The sequence below is a fragment of the Eublepharis macularius genome, chromosome 6 (assembly GCF_028583425.1).
Source record: "Eublepharis macularius isolate TG4126 chromosome 6, MPM_Emac_v1.0, whole genome shotgun sequence".
Classification (NCBI taxonomy): domain Eukaryota; kingdom Metazoa; phylum Chordata; class Lepidosauria; order Squamata; family Eublepharidae; genus Eublepharis; species Eublepharis macularius.
Window position 1 is genome coordinate 128245671 of NC_072795.1, and position 19629 is coordinate 128265299.

At 45.1% G+C, this 19629-nt stretch overlaps 2 protein-coding genes across 3 annotated transcripts in view; one reads left to right on the forward strand and one right to left on the reverse strand.

Annotated features, from left to right (window-relative positions):
- Positions 1-182: 182 nt before the first annotated feature.
- Positions 183-7049, forward strand: BLOC1S2 (biogenesis of lysosomal organelles complex 1 subunit 2). Its single transcript, XM_054983189.1, has 5 exons — positions 183-320; positions 3082-3198; positions 3670-3789; positions 5763-5867; positions 6512-7049. Exons 1-5 carry the CDS (start codon positions 254-256, stop codon positions 6541-6543), a joined length of 441 nt encoding a protein of 146 aa, XP_054839164.1. The 5' UTR covers positions 183-253; the 3' UTR covers positions 6544-7049.
- Positions 7050-14334: 7285 nt separating this feature from the next.
- Positions 14335-19629, reverse strand: part of LOC129332609 (uncharacterized) — a 77859-nt gene continuing 72564 nt past the window's right edge. For both annotated transcript variants that reach the window (XM_054983830.1, XM_054983829.1), the window contains one exon: positions 14335-17028. In XM_054983830.1, the coding sequence (XP_054839805.1) occupies positions 16932-17028 (97 nt within the window). In that variant the 3' untranslated portion in view covers positions 14335-16931. The remainder of the gene's footprint in view (positions 17029-19629) is intronic.

Consider the following 19629-nt stretch of genomic DNA (forward strand, 5'->3'; position numbering starts at 1 on the left):
CCTTCTGCCACAAAAGAGAAATCATTTATTTCTCCCCCTCACGCCCCTTTCCCCTCAAAACGACGTCCAAAAAAGCTCGGAAGTTTTTGAGGCAACATAAGCCCTCACGCCTCTTAGGAGTCGGAAGTCGCACCCGCCCCTGGGAAGCCTCCCGCAGCCAATCGCCCAGCCGGCTGCTTGGACGCATGCGTAACGGACGTGTGGCGGGGCACCCGGAAGTCACCTCGTTCTCGGGCGGTGGGGGCTGGTCGTCATGGCGACGGCGGCTGCTGCGGCGCCCCCTGAGGAGGCCCCCGAGGCCCGGCCGCCAGTTGCCAAGCGTAAGGCAGGCTCGCCCAAGGGGCGGCGGGGAGGGCTCGGGGAAGTCTCCCCTGGGCGCTGCGAGCCGGAGGGGAGCCTCGTGGCTGGAGACCCCGCGGGCTGGGCCGGGGGGCGCGTTCAGGCCACGGAAGGTGCCAGCGTCTCGTGGGAACGTCGTAACGCGTGAAAAATGCAACACGTCCGTCTCTTTGGGGCCAGTTGGGCTTGGGAGGAATGGATGCATCGCGTCCATTCATACAGCGTTTGGAAAAAAGTTGGCAATGAACATAATAATTTAAAATTTAGACTCTTAAATGGTGTGTGTGGGCATTGGGGTTGTCATAGGGTTGCCAGCCTCCAGGTAGTGGCTGGAGATCTCCCGGAATTACAACTGGTCTCCAGGCCAGAGATCAGTTCACCTGGAGAAAAGGGCTATTTGGGGGGTGGACTCTATGGAATTATGCCATGCCAAGGTCCTTTCCCTCCCCAAACCCCACTTTCTCCAGGTTTCACCCCTCAGATCTCCAGGAATTTTCCAATTTGGAGCTGGCAACCCTAGGTTGCCAACAGGCTGCCTGGAACAAAATGTCTCTTGTATGGAGGCTTAATATATGGGGATGGATGACTGAAGCTTTTCATGGCGTGTAGGGTAAATACCACCCCCTGAATTGCTAAATCACATCTCAAGAAGCCTCTGTTGAAAGGGCTAGATTTTTTCCCCTCCAGTTGGTTGGTGGCTTTAAAGTTCTAATGTTAAGTAACTTAACCATTTTTTATCTCACACCTTTTCTGTTTTTGTTTATTATTTAAGATTTAGATTGGCTAGTTTGTTGAAGTTCAAAGTGATTGTCTTTTAAAAACGAAGCTGCATTAACAGTGCGATCAATGGGCTTAGACTGGAGTAAATCTTTTTAGGATTGCAGTGTTAGAATACTGTTAACATTTACACAAATTAAATTGTGAGGAGCAGAAAGCCAGGAGGGGGTGCCTGACTTACCGTCTTCTCTGGCCATACCCTCAGAAGGTAGCCAAGGGCTGTCCTAGGAGATGATGATATAAACTCTCCTCTGTACGATGCCAAGAACAAAAGGCTTCATTCATATCAGTAACATTGAACCCAGTACTTACTTCTATATGCACCTGTCACAGCTTCAGTCAAGCCTAAGCCATTTATTCCAATTCATTTTCATAAAGATGCTTGTGATGGGACTTTAATGTAATATGTGTATATCTTAACACAAGCATGTTCCAGATGTTTAAACAGAAAAGATTAAGGTTTTTCTTTTTAATAACCATGGAACGTTACTCAATTTTTGAAAAAAGTTGGTGATCTTTATAAAGGCTCTTCCATGCCTTCTGCATACTGGGGGTTTGGTATGTGGCCATCCCTACTTCTTCTCAGCCAGTAAATTGTTTTCATTTGGCTGATGCCTACCCATGATTTGGTATGTAGCATTCGGTCCTAGAACCACTCCTGTGCTGGCAGTGTCCCCATACCAATTTACTCCTTTCCTGTTGCTTGATAAATTTCTTACAAACCTCCGTGTTACACAAATGTGGATAGTAAAGATTCCAGTAGCACCTTTAAGACTAACCAACTTTATTGTAGCATAAGCTACATAAGCATGCATGCATCTGATGAAGAGACCCGTGGCTCTCGAAAGCTTATGCGACAATAAAGTTGGTTAGTCTTAAAGGTGCTACTGGACTCTTTACTATTTTGCTACTACAGAGTAACACAGCTAACACCTCTGGATCTACAAACGTGGATGCAGTGGTGGGTTTACTTAGTAGAAGATACAGTATTATGGTCTAATACTGAATTAATTATAAAATTTGGTTGTGTTAACAGATTTCTGTTTTTCAGTTTAGTACACATATTGTACTTGTAAATCTTGAACATCTCCTAGTACTCAGCATCAGTTATTTAATCCTGTTTTGGAATTAAATATCTTTATTGTTTTTGTTTATTGAAAATTAGGATATTGCCCTTTTCATAGTTAGGAATAACTTGATTCTTTTTCATTTTTTCCATTTTTGTACAAATCAGCCTACAACATCAAACGTGCATGAAAATACAAATATATATTAACCAAGCCATATATAGAAGCATCAAAGAATCATAATTGGAGACGTGGAGTGGAAAGTTTTCCAAGAAGGGAGCAGGGCTTTATTTTTCCAGATAAAATGTTCCATCTCTGAAGATTAATGTTTTCATAAAATTAATAGCAGTGAGTGGAGACCATTGCCAATACAATATTGATTTGTGAGCGGAGTGTAAATAAAAATACAGATACAGATATTTAAATCCAAATATAAATTCAAGTTATCCATTCACTTGATTGGCTGTTCAGGTCAAATCAGAAACCCAAACTAAAACGCTTAGTTGTACAGTGGAGTGATACTGTAATCATCACTAGCAAGCGGGACTAACAAATAATAAAAATGATGCTGCAGAGTGTCACAGTGAAACTAAGTACTTAAGTGTTGGCGATGCTGTTAAAACATTTCATATTTTGTAATACTTAGAGTATTACCCATCTTCCCCTTGGAACCATTATTAACAGCATAATTGAGTAATATTAACTCTGGAACACAAGGAACCTCTGCGCCAAAGAGACATGGTGCTTAAAACAATTCTTCAGATTCTTTGTGCCTTGTTCACTTTCTGCCTAGTTTCCTTGCTGCAAACATAGCTATAATGACTCTGTAATGTAACCTTTTTGCTCTGTAACATAACCTTTTTTTCTCTTTTTATTTTGCACTTACAAATCTTCACAGAGGATCCTGCTATCGAAACAGCAGAAGAAGCCACCGAACCAGCCGAAGCAGATATCAATGAACTTTGTAAGGGCATGTTCAACAAAATGGCCATTTACCTCACAGGTGAACTGACAGGTAAGTTTAAGAGAAGCCTAAACACAGGCAGCATTCATACATACCTAGGAGTACTTTTGACCAGACTTGCACAGGAGCGCGCTGAAAATCTTGGGTCTTCCCTTGGTGCCTCCTCCCCAGCCCTCTGATATAAGGTTTTCATAGGACAGGGAAGTTTTCAAATTAGGCAATCGTTGTGAATGGCATTCGCTAAAACAAAACCACCAATGCTCTATTTTTGCATTGCTGCCCTTTCTCAGGAATTCTTGTCTGCAGATTGGTTAGAGTAAATTGAAAGACGTTTTGTTGGAGCTGACTTGGGTTTTTTAGGCTTGCAGATTTTTTAGTTTTGAATGACTGGACAAAGTGACCAGCTTGTCCGCATCCCCAATATTTACCATGGTGAAAACTGTGTCATGTAAATGCCTGTTTCTCTAAATTGTTGTATCTCTTCTTTCTCTCCCCTCCCCTCCACCTCCCCTCTTTTTAAAGCCACTAGCGAAGACTACAGACTCCTGGAAAACATGAACAAGCTAACGAGTCTGAAATACCTGGAAATGAAAGATATTGCTATAAATATCAGCAGAAACTTGAAGGACTTGAATCAAAAATGTAAGGCCTCTTTCATTTGAATCAGAAACATGTTTTGAGTGTTGCGTATAAACCTCGGTCTGTTGTGAGATTCTGTTAGTCCGTCAGGGCTGTGCAGCAAAGAAGCTTAGTCTCTTGGTGTCAGGGCACTAATTTTATTTGATGGTTTTTCTGTGGCAGCCAGAAAGGCAAGAAGCTCTTCAGTCTAACTAGGGGTCTTTTTATGTTTTTAATTTATTTATTTTATCGTATTTGTATTCCGCCCTCCCCGTGAGCAGGCTCAGGGCGTATGACAGCATTAAGAACATTTAAAACATTTCATATAAAACATTTAAAAGCATCATACAAAAATATAAAAATAGCAGCACTCTTTTTCCTGATGGCAGCAATACAGTTAATAACAAATAATGCAACAGTACAATTGAACATAGTAGCAGCTTAAGAACAGTGGTGGGCGGCTCTCATGGGGGGCGGGGTAGATGTTGTATCCTCCAGCCAGCGGAGGCCCAGCCTCAGCCATAAGCCTGGCGGAACAACTCTGTCTTACAGGCCCAGTGGAAAGATAGTAGATCCTGCCGGGCCCTGGTCTCGGTAGACAGAGCGTTCCACCAGGAAGGAGCTAGAACTGAGAAAGCTTTGGCTCTAGTTGAGGTCAGGGACTGATAACAATTTCTTTCCTCCCAATTGGAAGAGGTGTGCGTGCTTTTTATATCATCTGTAACATACAACCTCTGTCAAGTCCTGCTAGCTACTGCTATTCACCTCTGCCTTGTTCATGTGCATGATTTCGAGCCTTTATTTTTTCTGTATCTGCTTTAGTTTAACCCTCCTTGTTCATTTTGGTATGTCTTCCACCCCCTCCCCTTTAGCTTTTTAAAGACAGTAGATGGCATAGTATTTATGGTGTAGCTTATTCACATGAAAGGATTCTCACTGAGTCTGTTCTTCCCTGAAGATATGCACATAGATGGGCTGGGGAAATGATGGCATTTTCTTTTGTTAAGTGTTTATGGCTTTACCTAGAGCTTTACACAGATCTAACTACTGTGTTTCCATGGGCTCACTCCTATCTAGATTTCTGTGGGTGCAAGGAATGGGGGTGATTTTTGCCAGCCCCACCTCCTGCAGGAGACCTCTGATTTCCCTTCCCAAGCTATTATTGGGGTCCGATGTCCCTTGAAGTGATATTTCAGGGGATGTTAGGGGTGCCCTGGAAAGGAGAAATCAGCAAAAATTGGCACCCTATCCTTGCACCTGATTGATTACATTTATAATCTACCCTCCCCACGAATGGGCTCAGGGCAAATGACACCTGCAGAAATCTAATCAGGATCCGACCCATAAAGTATCCACACTGTCACGTGTTTCTGTGGGTTGCTTGCCCCCCTGCAGGACTTCTGAAACTTACGTACACATGCAGCACAGGGCTTATGTTTGTGAAGTGGTCAATATCTGATATCTTCAGTTAACAGACCTAAGAACATAAGAACATAAGCAAAGCCATGTTGGATCAGGCCAGTGGCCCATCCAGTCCAACATTCTGTCACACACAGTGGCTAGAAATCCAGTGCCATCTAAAGGACTGTCAGTGAGGCCAGGACACCAGAAGTCCTCCCACTGCCTTCCTTCCAGCACCAAGACAACAGAGCACCACCTCCCCACAAAGAGAATACCATCTATCTCCTGTGGCTAGTAGCCACTAATGGACCTCTGCTCCATATATTTGTCCAGTCCCCTCTTGAAGCTGGCAATGCTTGTAGCTGCCACCACCTCCTGTGGCAACGAATTCCATGTGTTACCTCTAGTAACAGACCTAGAAAAGATCTTGGCGAGCTGCTTCCAGTCAGAGAAACGTTACTTCTTGCAGTTTTGAAAATACTAGTCTACATTCCGATCATATTCTTTTAAGGTTGCTGGCTTAAGATGCGAGATAAACAGTTCACTATCGGTGAAGAAGAAACTAATCTCTGTCATTTTTCCCATCTTTCCTCAAGATGCCGGACTTCAGCCGTACCTGGATCAAATCAACTTGATTGAAGAGCAAGTAGCAGCTTTGGAACAGGCAGCCTACAAGCTGGATGCGTATTCAAAGAAGCTTGGTAGCGACTTCTGATATTGTTGGGCAGGGCTATGGGACAGTTGCATGTGGTGGGACCCTCTCCTTGCCTGTCATCCCCAAGTCAGCATTTATGAGTGACAAGTTTGATATGAAGGAGAACGGGTTTGCACCACCTAGGTTTATAAAAATAATACAGTGCAGGGGACCTACAATGAGGAGTAGTAGGACCTGTCTTGAATCAGGTTAATCCTAATGGCTGGATGCTCTAGGCTGTGTGCTATTCAGTGAAAAACAGTTTCTTAACCATCAGGCTCCGTGTTGCTGTGGAGCTGCATGCGGGCACACAAAAGATGGTCATCCAAATGATCCAGTTACTTTCCATGCTAGCACTGGATTTCCTTTGGAGCTAGAGCTCCAGGAGCGAGGGGTTTTTGAGCCACCTGCTTGACGGCCCTTGCAAATGTTGCTACTGCCTTGTGGAGTGTGCCTGGAACATCTGGCCAAACTGTGCAGTGCTGGAGGGAGCGGGTGATTTCTTCAGGGCATCAGATTCCTACTGGGCCGGCAGAAACACCAGAGTTTCCAACAGAGATCCCTACATTTGTAACTGAAATGGCTCACTTGCTGAACCCCATGCATAATATTTGCACTAACAGAGGTACATGTGCTTTTTTTTTCTTTCAGAAGCAAAGTACAAAAAACTGGAGAAACGGTGAGAGAAGCCCTTTCTGTGACGGGCCCTTTTTTCCTTCAGGAATTCTTGACTGACTTCCGAGCAGCCAGAAAACATATCACTGACTTTGCAGAAAGTGTACTATGGAAAATACTCTTGACCAGAATTGTGACGAAAGTCTTAGAGCAGGGACGGCTGCTCTTTGCATAGGCTGAAACGTCTTCCTCTCCTTGGAGACACTGGGCCCTTTTACTACTTCCCCTGCGTGTTTGAGCAAGAGCTGATCCAGTGCCACTGTTCACAGCAACTGCTTCAGCCCGTCTGCCCCAGTCACTCACTTTTTTCTGCAGCTCTAACAGTTCCTGCAACTGCTTGTCTGTGCCACAACGTGGCCCTTTCTGTGGCTTATAAAGCCCTCGGTTTGTGAGTATGGAAACTTCCGTTGCACAGTGAAGCGCAGTCTAGCAGTAACAGATAACCTTGCAGTAAAACATTGCCCGTACTGTGCTTTTTGGTTTTTTTGCATAATAAAGAACACTTGGAAATGAAGGTGGCCCTCCTCTGGAGTGGTTTTTTAGCGGGGAGAAAACATTCATCCATGTGGCATCGGAGCTGACTCGTCATCCCTTTGGGGGTTTGCTTTTCCATACAGACTTCATTTTTTTCCTGCTACCCGTTCAGATGGCTCTTTGCTTGTCTCCGTTAGCAATTATTTGACAGGAGGTGCAGACCAACTGGCTGCAATCCTCTACACGGCCACCAGCCCTATTGATTTCAGCAGGACTTAGGTGGTTATAGCAACATAAGAAGAGCCCTGCTGGATCAGACCAGTGGTCCATCGAGCCCAGCATCCTGGCTCACCCATTGGCCAACCAGTTGCCCCACAGGGACAAACAAGCAAGGCATAGAGGCTGAGCCCCCCCCCCCCCGCCCCCGTTGCTGCCTCCCAGCACTGACATTCAGAAGTTTGCCATCTCTGGGCTGCCCCCAGTCACTGTGGCAGGTAGCCGTGGATGGACCTCCTCCATGAATCTGTCTAACCACCTCTTTTAATGCTGTATCTGCTTGTGGACATCACCACCTCCACCAGCAATTAATATTTTATTTACTTGTATATCGCCTCTCCACCGTATTTAGTGCTCGGGGCTGTTGACAACTACTTTCTGGAGTGAAAAAAGTTGGTTAGTCTTAAAGGTGCTACTGGACTCTTTGCTACAATCTACCAAAGTAGCAGAGAGATTCATACGTTAATGGTGGTGGCCCAGAAACACAATAGCCTGGAGAAGCTGCACACATTCAAGGGAATTTTCTAGTTCCTGCCTGAAAAACGTACGTTGGAGAAGGTGAGTGGCCCGTGGGCTTTGAGAATGGGAGCTCCTGCCTTTAGGAAAAGGCATTCAGATTTGGGGGGGGGGGGTGTGGGGGGGATTTTTGAATGATGCAAGGTGAGTTGCAGACTCTTGGTCAGAAGGAAGTAGACCCAGCAAAGAAGAAGAGTGAAGGTTAAAGCGCTGGCTTCATTTGTTAATCATCATGGGAGAGTAAGCTTAAATGTAAAGAATAGGGTTGCCAATCTCCAGGTGGGGCCTGGCGACCTTGTGGAATTACTGCTGCTCTCCAGGTTACAGAGACCAGTCCTCCCCTGGTGGCAAATAGGTGCTTTGGTGAATGGACTCCTTGGGGAGGTCCCTTCCTTCCCCAAGCCCCTCCCTCCCCAAGTTGAATCCACAAGTTCCCCTGTGCAAGCACTGAGTTATTACTGGCCCGGGGGGGGGGGGGGCGTCGCATCACAACGTTTTCTTGGCAGACTTTTTACGGTGCGGTTTGCCATGGCCTTCCCCAGTCGTCTACACTTTACCCCCAGGAAACTGGGTACTCGTTTTGCCGACCTCGGAAGGATGGAAGGCTGAGTCAATTTTGAGCCGGCTACCTGAACCGGGCTTCCGCCAGGATCGAACTCAGGTCCTGAGTAGAGCTTGGGCTGCAGTACTGCAGCTTACCACTCTGCGCCACGGGGCAGCTGCTTTATTATGAGCTAACTTGCAGGTCTGTCCAGACTGCAAGACAGATTGCAGACTGAAATTGACGCGTGTTGTCAGCACAGTTGATGCTTCTCCCAGGGGGAAGGAGCGGGAGGGATGATGCTTCACCCCTTTGAAACAAAAAGGTTGTCATGGTGGCACCATAACTTTCACATAGGAGCTGACTGACAGGCTCAGGAAGCATCAAGAGTGGGAGGTGGGATAGGAGATTAGTGTGTGTGCGCTTACAAGCTGCACAAGCAACTTCTAATTTTCCAGTGAGGCTGGCAGCCATAAGAGATTGTGTGGTTGCCTAGCAGCTGTGCACTTTTATTTCCTATTTCTCCTTTCAACACGATGCTTATGGCATGCACCCAGCTGGCTAGAACACCTTCATCAAAGCGAGAGGCAGGGGTCGGCTCCCTGCCAAAAGCCCCTCTGTAGTCAGCTGGCAGACTTCTCTGGGCCAGATTTTCTCTCTGGCAATCTCACAATCTCGCAACTGAAAACTGTCTTAAAGAGATCCTGGAATGTCTGATCAACAGCTGTATGGGTAGTCTGTTGGACAAAAAGTGTTCTTGGGCATACACATCACGGGAACATTTTCCAAAGTCAGGTTGTGTATTGGAACCAAGGATGAAGATATGTAGAGAACATCCCATGATACTCTGCTCTCTGTATACTGGGATCACAACCACCTCTGAAGAATCACAGCATGCTTCACACTGCAGTTGTTGCTTCACGCTTGATCCCAATGCAAAGTGCATCTGCAGGTGCCTGAAATAGGTCCGTCCTCCATCAGGAAATCAGTTCCAGATGGGTGGATGGATGGATAGGTAGATGTAATTTTAAAGATGCCTATAGGAATATTTTTTGCATGTTGCATTTTGTAACTGCAACTTGAGGAGCCAAACTGACCAATCGGAGTGAGTGGAAGGTGCTCTGGAGGGAAGAGATGAGCATCCAATTCTGTAATAAAAAATAAAATGTAAAAATAATTCAGCACATGCGCAAGCAGATTTTTTTTCCTTGCTGACACGTCCCGAGAAGGAGGTTCGAAACTCAAAATTACTGTAGTGCCGTAAGTTTGCAGAGGCAGGGAGTCGTGGTAAGTGCAGTGGCGAGAGACCTGTGTTGAATGTCAAAGATGTCAGCCCCAGAACAAAGGAGGACTCTGTCTTTCAGGAAAAAGTGCAGTGATGGTAAAGTGCTTTTCTCTCAACGGTCAGTATTTCTTTTGAGACCAGAAATGCTTGTCCCTAATCCTGGAAGACGCATGCAAATCTCCTGTAGTTTCTAAACATTGTGTAGGCTCATCCATTTCTGTTTTGCTTTGTTTTTTGGTCCTGCAACTCAGCTAGAATTTTTTCTCCTTAGGGAAAAGAAATACTTAGATTTTCACAATTGGATCCTGCACTAGAAAAAAACCCACGTTCTGCAGCCCCTCGGATCTCTAAAGCAAGTTCACCAGGCATGGATTTCAGTTGTAAAATACGAGAGGAGTGCCTGAGAATGAAGAGCGATTGCACAAGGCGTGGATCCCTGAGAAACATGGCTTTTTTTAAGCGGCCACTGTTGGGGTGGAGGATTCAGCAGCCAGAGGGACATTTACGCGTAGCTGTAGTCGGTCTGCATACACAAGGACACATGAAGCTGCCTTACACTGAATTAGGTCATTGGTCTGTCAATGACCACATCAACAGCTGCCTGATCCTTTTGCTGGAGATGCCGAGGATTGAACCTGCGACCTCCTACACACCAAGCAGATGCTCTGTCACTGAGCCACGGCCCCTTCCCTAAGGTGGGGCAGTAATGTTTTGTGCAGTTTTGTGCCCTCTCACTTTCTAGTCTAGGGACGAAGACTTGCAGTTCCAGACCCTTGAAGCTCCTGTGTACGGATCAGTCACAGAAGCAGTTACTAGGAAGGTGGACTGGTACAAAGATCTGGGACCTGTTAATATGTACAGAGAGACTGGAGATTGGATTTCTGTGTTTCATCCAGTGCGGCATCTTTGTGTATCAATTGATCTCAGCAACAATGAGAGAACACACCGTTCATTATACCTTAAGAATTGGAGCAATCTATAATTTCCTATGCTCTGAAATAATGGGCAAAACTCTTGAAACAGTTTCTACTGCAAGCCAAAATTTCTCTGTTCAGAGTTGGCTGTTGTTCCATAAGTATAAAGATACAGCGTTTAAAATAAGGTGGTTGGGGACCAAATTTGTCAATATATTGGAATCTAACCAGGGTCGGCCCTAATTAATACTTAGATGGGAGGTTACCAAGAAAGTCCAAGCTTGCTATGTAGAGGCAGGCAATGGCAAATCACCTCTGTTCATCTCATCTTGAAAAACCTCTGGCATCACCGTAAATCATCTGCAACTTGATGACAACTGACACACACACACACACATACGTGTTTTCCGTGATAGTATCTAAAACTACCATGTTTCATTTTAGTTTAACACTGAGTCATTGTCTGATCCCGTGATATAAGAAGTCATGGACTACATTCGATCAGTCCTACTTCCAAGTGTCCCCAAATAGTATACCAGGCATGTTCTCTTTTTATTATACACCCTGGTGACCTGACTTTGCAAGCAAAGACCCACAGACCTCTGCCTGTGCAGCTGAAGCAAGTTCGGATCTGCCTATGTAACTTGATGTACATTTACAGCAAGATCCCATCTCAATGGACTTGTGGTAATTAAGGTGTCATGGAGAACTGGTGTACCGACTCTCCACTTTCTAGTTAATGGCTCAGTAAATCCATCCCCATATATTCCACAGAGGACACTCTGATCAGGGGACAAACAGCTGTTGGTGGTCCCTGACCTCAAGGAGGCCTGCCTAGCCTTAACTAGAGCCAGGGCCTTTTTGGTCCTGGCTCCCATCTGGTGGAACGCTCTGTCTGCTGAAATCAGGGCCCGGCAGGACCTATTATCCTTCCACCGGGCCTGCAAGATAGAGTTGTTCCGCCAGGCATATGGCTGAGGCTGGGCCTCCGCCGGCCTGAAAAAAAGGGGTATATAAATTCTTAACCCTCCCTGTGAAGGCTGTCCACCATCCTGTCTTAAATGTGTATGGATTTTTATTGTATTTTAATATGTTGTTATCCACCTTGAGCCTACTCGCGGGGAGGGTGGAATAGAAATTTGAAATAAATAAATTTGTGGAAGTGATGTGATCTTTGATTTGCAAAAATCAGGGTTCCCAGAAGCAGGGACATGCCACATTTCAGCTTTGTGCGAAGGCAAGGGTCACTATAATCCTTTGGGTATTCTCAAAATCTTCTGTTTCAGGGAAGAGATTTAAAGCTTCCATTTTCAGACTTCTGTAGTGTTCATGCGCATGTGTGTGGTTATCAAATTTCAACATTTACGTGGGAATTATTGTAACAATTCTGATACTATTATAAAGGCATGTTTCAGGAAAGCTAAATGTGGCACACAAATGTGTGTAGAGAGACACACAAAACTTTAAAAAAAAAACCACAATAGCTTTTTAATGTAGTTCTGTGCCTGTCACAAAATCTGGAGAACATGGAGGCCAGTTGTGCCTAAGACACACACACTTTTCAATAAACCTTGAAATGTAATTATAAACCAGCTTTTCCTGCATGGCTACTGCAGAAACTCGCTACAAGCACGTTTAGAACTGAGCACACTAACATCAGCAGAAGCGCTGAAAAGTGCGTTTGCAAATTCAGATTGAGGGGCTAACTACGAGTCTCTCTACACAATACTTCTTACACAACGACACTCAAGGGAGAAGCAATATTAGCCAGGACATGTAGTTTAAAAAGACAAAATGGCTCTGTCAATTTCCCCTCTCTACAGGAGGATAGTTTAAAAAGGCAGCCTGCAGAGATGAGCCTCAAAGGGTTTGTTAATTAGGTAAAATTAACAAACCCTTTGAGGAGAGATCCCACTTCGCCTTTTCAAAGCACTCTCCTGTGGAGAAGAGAAATTATCAAAGCCTTTGGCTTTTAAACTACACATCCTGGCTAACATTGCGTCTCCCCTCACTTGAGCGTCCTCATGTAAGAAGTATCACGTAGAAAGACGCTACATGTTACGGCTTAACAAGTTCAAAAGCAAGTCCGAGCATCAGTTTTAAACAAAAAAGCAACTTTTGGAAATGAGAATTCAGTATGTAGAAGATGATACTTAACCCTTTCCCTTCCCACTAATTTCCCATTCCAAAGTTCTTCACACCACTCTGTTTCCTTCGGACTCACATATGGAACTGGAAGGGAAGACAATTGCCAATCTAGTATCATTGGCTGGGGAAAGCTCTTAGTGAGTTTTTTCCTGAGGTATTTTGTGTTAACTACAGGGTCTGGAAGAAGAGGCATTTCAGTTCCTTTAGGCCACTCTACATACAAATTCAATAAAAAAGCAGAGATCTCGCTTTTTATTTAAGCATCTTACACATATTTTAATACAGATTACGTTATGTGTTATATAAATATATTTATGGAAATACATAATGTAAAAAAGAGTCAGGTCCATTTAATAAAAGCTATGCATATAAAAGTGAACAAAAGTTTTATCCGTTTACATGGCTATCAGAGTCTTTTTCCAAGTCAAATACTGTGTTGTGAATCTGTGCACAATCTCAGCAGCTTCTTCAAGGCAGCAGACGGTTTTGCCTTGACATGATATTGCCTACCATACGTACATGTACTCATCTGTGTGCGAGAGGCGTGGGGAGGACAAAATATCAACCCTTTGGTATGTTCTGGGTGTATATGTACATTCCCCTAAGCCTGGCCATTTTTCTCACTTTAGTTTTTATTTTTCAATTATTCACAATTTAATCCAGCTACATTTCCCATCACCGAATACAGCCAAAAGGATGCATAAGAAAGAACTTCTGAGAAAAGGTCTTGCCCCAACCTACATAGAATTAGGAACAAGCAGGGCTTTTTTTTAGCAGGAAAGTGGTGGGACGGAGTTCCGGAACCTCTTGAAAATGGTCACATGGCTGGTGGCCCCGCCCCCTGATCTCCAGACAGAAGGGAGTTGAGATTGCCCTCCGCGCCACTGGAGCGGCGCGGAGGGCAATCTCAACTCCCCTCAGTCTGGAGATCAGGGGGCGGGGCCACCGGCCATGTGACCATTTTCTCCGAGGGCAACCCACTGAGTTCCACCACCTCTTTCCCCAGAAAAAAAAGCCCTGGGAACAAGAGTGACATGAATCTTAATACGGCTTAAGGAAAACCTCTGGCTTCTTGCTAAAGGCATCTCCATACAAAGTGATGGTAGCACAATGAAACTGCCCCCATAGGCAGGGATGCTCAAAAGATTGTCATGGGATGAAAGAGGCAGAGCTTTGAACCTGGAAAACATCTCCCATGTCTTTGTGGGCTCCCGTCTCATCATTCACTCCATTCTGGACTCTCCTCCTGAGACAACCTGAGATATAAGAGGATTTGGGGTAGGCAGATGGCCCCGGGATCTGAGAGACCCAACAGCTGCAGGTGCAACAGTAGGGGAGAGCAATGGAAGACACTGAGTCATTTTGGACCCTTGGACAAAGCAGTCCCCCAGCACCCACATCTGGCTGAACTTGAAAGCCTGAGAAGGGAAGTTGTAGGGTATATCTTCTGTTGTCAGGTTATTGGTCCATCTAGCATAGCATTCTCTCTCCTCCATCAGGAAGAGGCTCTCCAGAGCCAAGCTACAAGTGAGGCCTGCCACAGGTTGGACACTTGTCAGCTTCCCTCAAGTTTTGATGGGAAATGTAGGCATCCTGGTCTTGCAGCTGTAACGGAGAGCCAAGCTGTAAAACCAGGACGCCTACATTTCCCATCCAAACTTGAGGGAAGCTGACAAGCGTCCAACCTGTGTCAGGCGTCACTTGTAGCTTGGCTCTCAGACTGTCAGAAGTCTTTCCCTGTCCGCCTTTTAACTGGAGGTGCTGAAGACTGAACCCAAGGCCTTCTCTGTGCTCTGCTACGCAGTCAAGGGGGCTACACAAGAGGAAAGCTCAAAACGCCCTGTACCACAGCTCTCTGCAATTTGGACAAAGATAGGCAGGAAGTTGGCAATGGTTCCATGTTGCCCTGTTGAGAGGGGATCGAAGTTGTACTAATACCGAGATTGAAACCTGTCCTGCACATGCTCCTGCTCAAACTATTGTTGCTACTTAGAAAGAGCGGAAGAACGTGTGCCACTCTGCAGGGATGTGTAGAACGCAGGTTTAGCTCTCCTGTAACATCCCCAGAGGTTCCTGGGTGTGGTCAACTGGTCATGGTGGAAGAGCCTGGACTTGCGTGCAGATCTTGAATGACCACTGCCCCTTGATGTCCCCAAGCCCCCACCATGGTCAGATCAATCCTAACTAGACCTAGATCATCTAGAGATTTCTTTTTTGCATGTCATAACCAGACTGCTAGCACTCAGAAATCTCTGCAGCACAGAAAGCTTTCATGCAAAATTCTTCTCTGCAAATACTTCTAGCCTTTGGCAACTTTAGCTGAGCAAACATTCCTGTTTGACATACGAAGCTTTGATCCCTACAGGGTGTTTTGGGGTGGGGGGTTTGCATTCAGTGACTTACTGGGAACACAGTCCAAGATGTCTCTGATGGCTTCACAGGATGTACTTTTATAGATGCAAACTTAAACATGCCGGCTAGAAATTAAGATTCATTAAACGAAATGGGATTTAACTCCCAGAAAACGCACTTAGAATCATACTGTGGGACTATTTACACCATCCTAGGGAATGCAAACCTCTGTCCTTTTGTTTCTTATCTTGGCTCAATGTTTAGCCAAAATGCTTTCACAGCATGTTGCAAACACTCCATTTCTGCTTCTTTCAGATATAGGCATTTCCATAACAAAATAAAGAGCATCCCTAAATATTCAGGACTCCCATCCGTTTCAGCTTTCGCGTGGTACGTTCAAGGCTATTCTGGCCGTTTCCTTTTTAGGAAACAGAATGGATCACATGCAACTGGTCTTCCAGTGTGGGTCATACAGACCATGTTCTTCAAGGTCATGTAATTCCTCCTGCAATCGGCAACATGCCATTTCCCTCGCTCATCAGAAGCCTCTATTAAGCGCCAGTGTGAAAATTACTCTATTGACTGTTTTAGCTCCTATTGGATAATGCCTGTGACGTCACCCAGATAATGAGAGAGAGGGGGCCCTCCTTGTCTTTGCAGTTTGGGGCTTTTTTTTAAAAAAATGTTTTTTATTTTCAGGACAAGCAGTTTCCCTGCTGTAATGCTTAAGCGCCCTCAGCACCAGAAAAAGTGGAGAATTCAAGCAAAGCAGTCCTCCTCCTGTGGCAATGCTTGTCATTTCAGAACATTTTCTACCTTCAATTTCCTCTCACTCTTTCTTTCTCTTTCTCTCTGTCCCTCCACCCTGTAAAATTTCCTACCCTGATTCTTACAGGAATTAATAGATTCGTTCATTACCACCGACACTCCAGGGAAGTTCCGTCCCGTTAACCATTTTGTCTGAACCACCATTATGCTATTGCCACAGAATCACAGCCAGCGTGAGGAAAGACTTTTCCTGGCCCAGAAAAGGGCACCTGGACAAGCCCTGTGAGACTAACGCTAGGTAAGTGATGGTCATGGATTACGTTGCTCAGGTTATAGCCATGCTCCTGTCTGTTCAGGTAACACTTCATTCTGCATGCACTCTAGCTCTCAAAAGCATAAGTCAGAATAATTTTGCAGATATTTCAGGTACTAGAGTACTCCCAGCAGATTTTGCTAAAACAGCCTCACTTTCTCTCCTCCCGAGACTGCTTGCGAATTAACTCCGTTAACCAACTATATTTTGGACATATGCATTTTAAATTCGTGAACAGACACCTTTTATAGGGCTCTCAGAATTTCTTTGTTCCCCTCTGCCCAAGCACAGACATTTAGCATCGTAACCTTCCAAATGCACACTTCCTCCTTTCCGAAACAAAACTGCACCCAATGCAAAGGTGTATTAGTCAAGGTTTTGTTTCGCGATTTCATCACCAGCAGTTTTACCAGATCATAAAAGAAATTATATCATGTCTGAGTAACCCACCAGGTATACCAGTTACTCATTTGACTGATGAAAACCGTCGGGCTTCAAGCCGTCTTCTGAACTATTGTCTCAGGGAGTCTTTGGGAAATCCTGTTTCTTTCCTTCCCTTTCCCTTTCCCACTCAAGACAAAAGGTTATTTTGACTGGATTCCCTGAGCCCCCCGTCCACCTTGTTCCACACGTGCCATTAAGGAGTCTTTGAAAGGTCAGATCTTCCTTGAATGGAGACAGGGACACACACCAGGGCAGCTTGCCCAGGCTGCTGTCATTCAAGAGGCAGCCCAAAAGAGAGGTCCCGTGATCATGGCTCCTGCTCAGGGAACAGTTCTGCTCATGCTCTCTGTCACCTTTCCTTCCCGTCAGAAAGGCCAGGTGTTTTCGTTCCTCGAGCCTTGTCCCAAAAAGGTCATCGAGTTCCTCTCCACTTTACACAAATCCGAAGTCGCAACGTCGGGCCTGAATGCATGTGGGGGGAAAAAATGTCATTTAAGTTTTGCAGCATTGAAAGCACAGCTGTGGTTTGGCATGTGTTGTGCTCTGTGGATGTGGGGAAAAAATGCAGTTACGATCGGGTACTTTCCACCCAGCCATTAGACTAACATTCCAAAAGAAATGGTCCCAAATTATTTGTGATAACTGTCAAGTAAACACAGATGTAAAGGGCAAACAGCCCACTGCCTCCATGCAGGAAAAGAAGTGTTGAAAATGGGCATGGAAAAAAACAGGCACACACGAATACTAAATCAATCCTGCTACAAGAATGCTTATACTTCATCACTTGTCCAGAGGGCCACGGACCAGGAGTCGAGAGAGCAGAGAAGTAGCAGAGCTTTGCTCTTAGGGGATCTCGGATGCTTTGCTAATGAGTTAGGGACTATAGACTTCACCAGTTTGTTGCCTTACACATTTTCTGTTGCTTTAAATATGTACTCCAATCTACTACCTATATTTCATTATGTCTAATGTAAGTCCTAGAATTGCTTATGTTCTGTTTCAGCATTTCTTTAACTCTGTCCTTGTTAATACTGTCTTTGTAAACTTGTATTTACTTACCCTATGGCATCGTTTATGGAAAAGTCCTTGACACTGTATGGAAATGTCCTTGATACTGATTGCACTAATCTCACAATAGTAAAGAGTCCAGTCGCACCTTTAAGACTAACCAACTTTATTGTAGCATAAGCTTTCAAGAGCCACAGCTCTCTTTGACAGATGCATCTGACAAAGAGTTGTGGCTCTCGAAAGCTTATGCTACAATAAAGTTGGTTAGTCTTAAAGGTGCGACTGGACTCTTTACTGTTTTGCTACTACAGACTAAGATGGCTAACTCCTCCGGAACTAATTTCACACTGTGTAATCCACCTTGAGTCTCGGTGAGAAAGGCGGACTATGGCCGTTTCCACACACGTTAAATAATCCACTTTCAATACGCTTTAGTGCACATTTGTAACTGATTTTCCATGTGTGGAACAAAAAATCCACTTCTAAAGGATAACTAAAGTGCATTGAAAGTGCATTATTCAATGTGTGTGGAAACGGCCTATAAGTGACATAAATAAAATAAATAAATATCTGGAGAACTGGGTTTGATTCCCCACTCCTCTGCTTGAAGCCAGCTGGGTGACCTTGGGTCAGTCTCAGCTCTTCCAGAGCGCTCTCAGCCCCACCCACCTCACAGGGTGATTGCACCCTGCATTGTTCCCCCATTAAAATCATCACCTTTTAAGCTGCTGTTACCTGTGGTGGGGGAGACAGCACCTGTACTGAACTGGTCATTTCCCAAATAGCAGCTGGGGGGGCAATGATGTCAATGGGGAAATCTACTTGTGCATGGAAGAAAAGAGTTGAATCTTCTCCCTGGATCATGTAGCACTGGCCCAATTTACTCCCTCTTCCTATCTCCATGACTGCTTTGGGGATCTCACACAAAAATATTAGGAAAATTGATCCCAGATCTCCTGCACCCTCAAATCTGATTCGCCCAGATCAGATCTCAAGTGCCAGATTTCGTTCTTTCACCCTTGCATTGCGGAGGGCCCAGTCATCGGCAAGGTTTAATCACAAAAGCCCTTCAGCAAGTATACAGAATAAAGTATAATTTTCATGGAAGGCAAGAGTCATTAATTCCTTTGAAAACCCGACTAAAAGCCAAACTAGACATGGGCCATTTCCACACGTCTTCTCCCCCTCCCGAAAAATAGCGCAAAACTTACAGAACGATGCGCCTTCATGGCGCGATTTCCCGACATGACTTTGCTTCGTGGCGCGATGACATCAGAAAACGCGCCACGAAGCAAAGTCATGATGGAAAATCGCACCATGAAGGCATGTCATTCCGTAAGGTTTGCGCTATTTTTCGGGAGGGGGAGACGTGTGGAAACGGCCATGATATTAGATTTATGAGAAAGTAGCCAATGAGAAAGAGATACAAGGGGAAAGGCCTAAACTCTCTCCTCCCAGGCCACAATCCAAACTGAGAGCTGAGCAGTTGCTATTTACTCAAATAACCCTGCAAGAGATCGGTTCTTCCAAGATCAAATCCCCTCCCCAAACTCTGGCCTCTTCATACTCCACCCCTAAATCTCCAGGAATTTCCTAATCCATAGCTGGCAACCTCGATTCAGGGAGGGCCACTGAATAAGAATACAGAGGTCAAGCATACTAGAGTCACCAAATCAGCCAGTCCCATTGAAGAGAATCAAGAAGCGACAAATTTTGTGAGCGATGTTGCAAGAGAAATTTAGTTGTTGAGTGCTCCTCTAGTCCTTCCAGCCCCTCTCCATACAGAAAAATCTAGCCTATCCCAGGAACGTGTTTCACCACCACACCTTCTGTTTGGTGGGCTTCCTTTCTTCATGCACCTCCAGAGCAAAGCCGGCAAGGAACACTGGGCTGTCAGCCCCAAAGAACTCTGGCACGACTGCACCATGCAGGCTCCGGCAGGCTCATCTTTCCCCAGTCCCACTCCAGGACTCTGTTGGCAACTTTCTTTTCTTTCACGGTGGAGCATTCAAAAATGCAGCTCTCCGTGCCTGAAGTTTATTGTTTGGTTTTTAA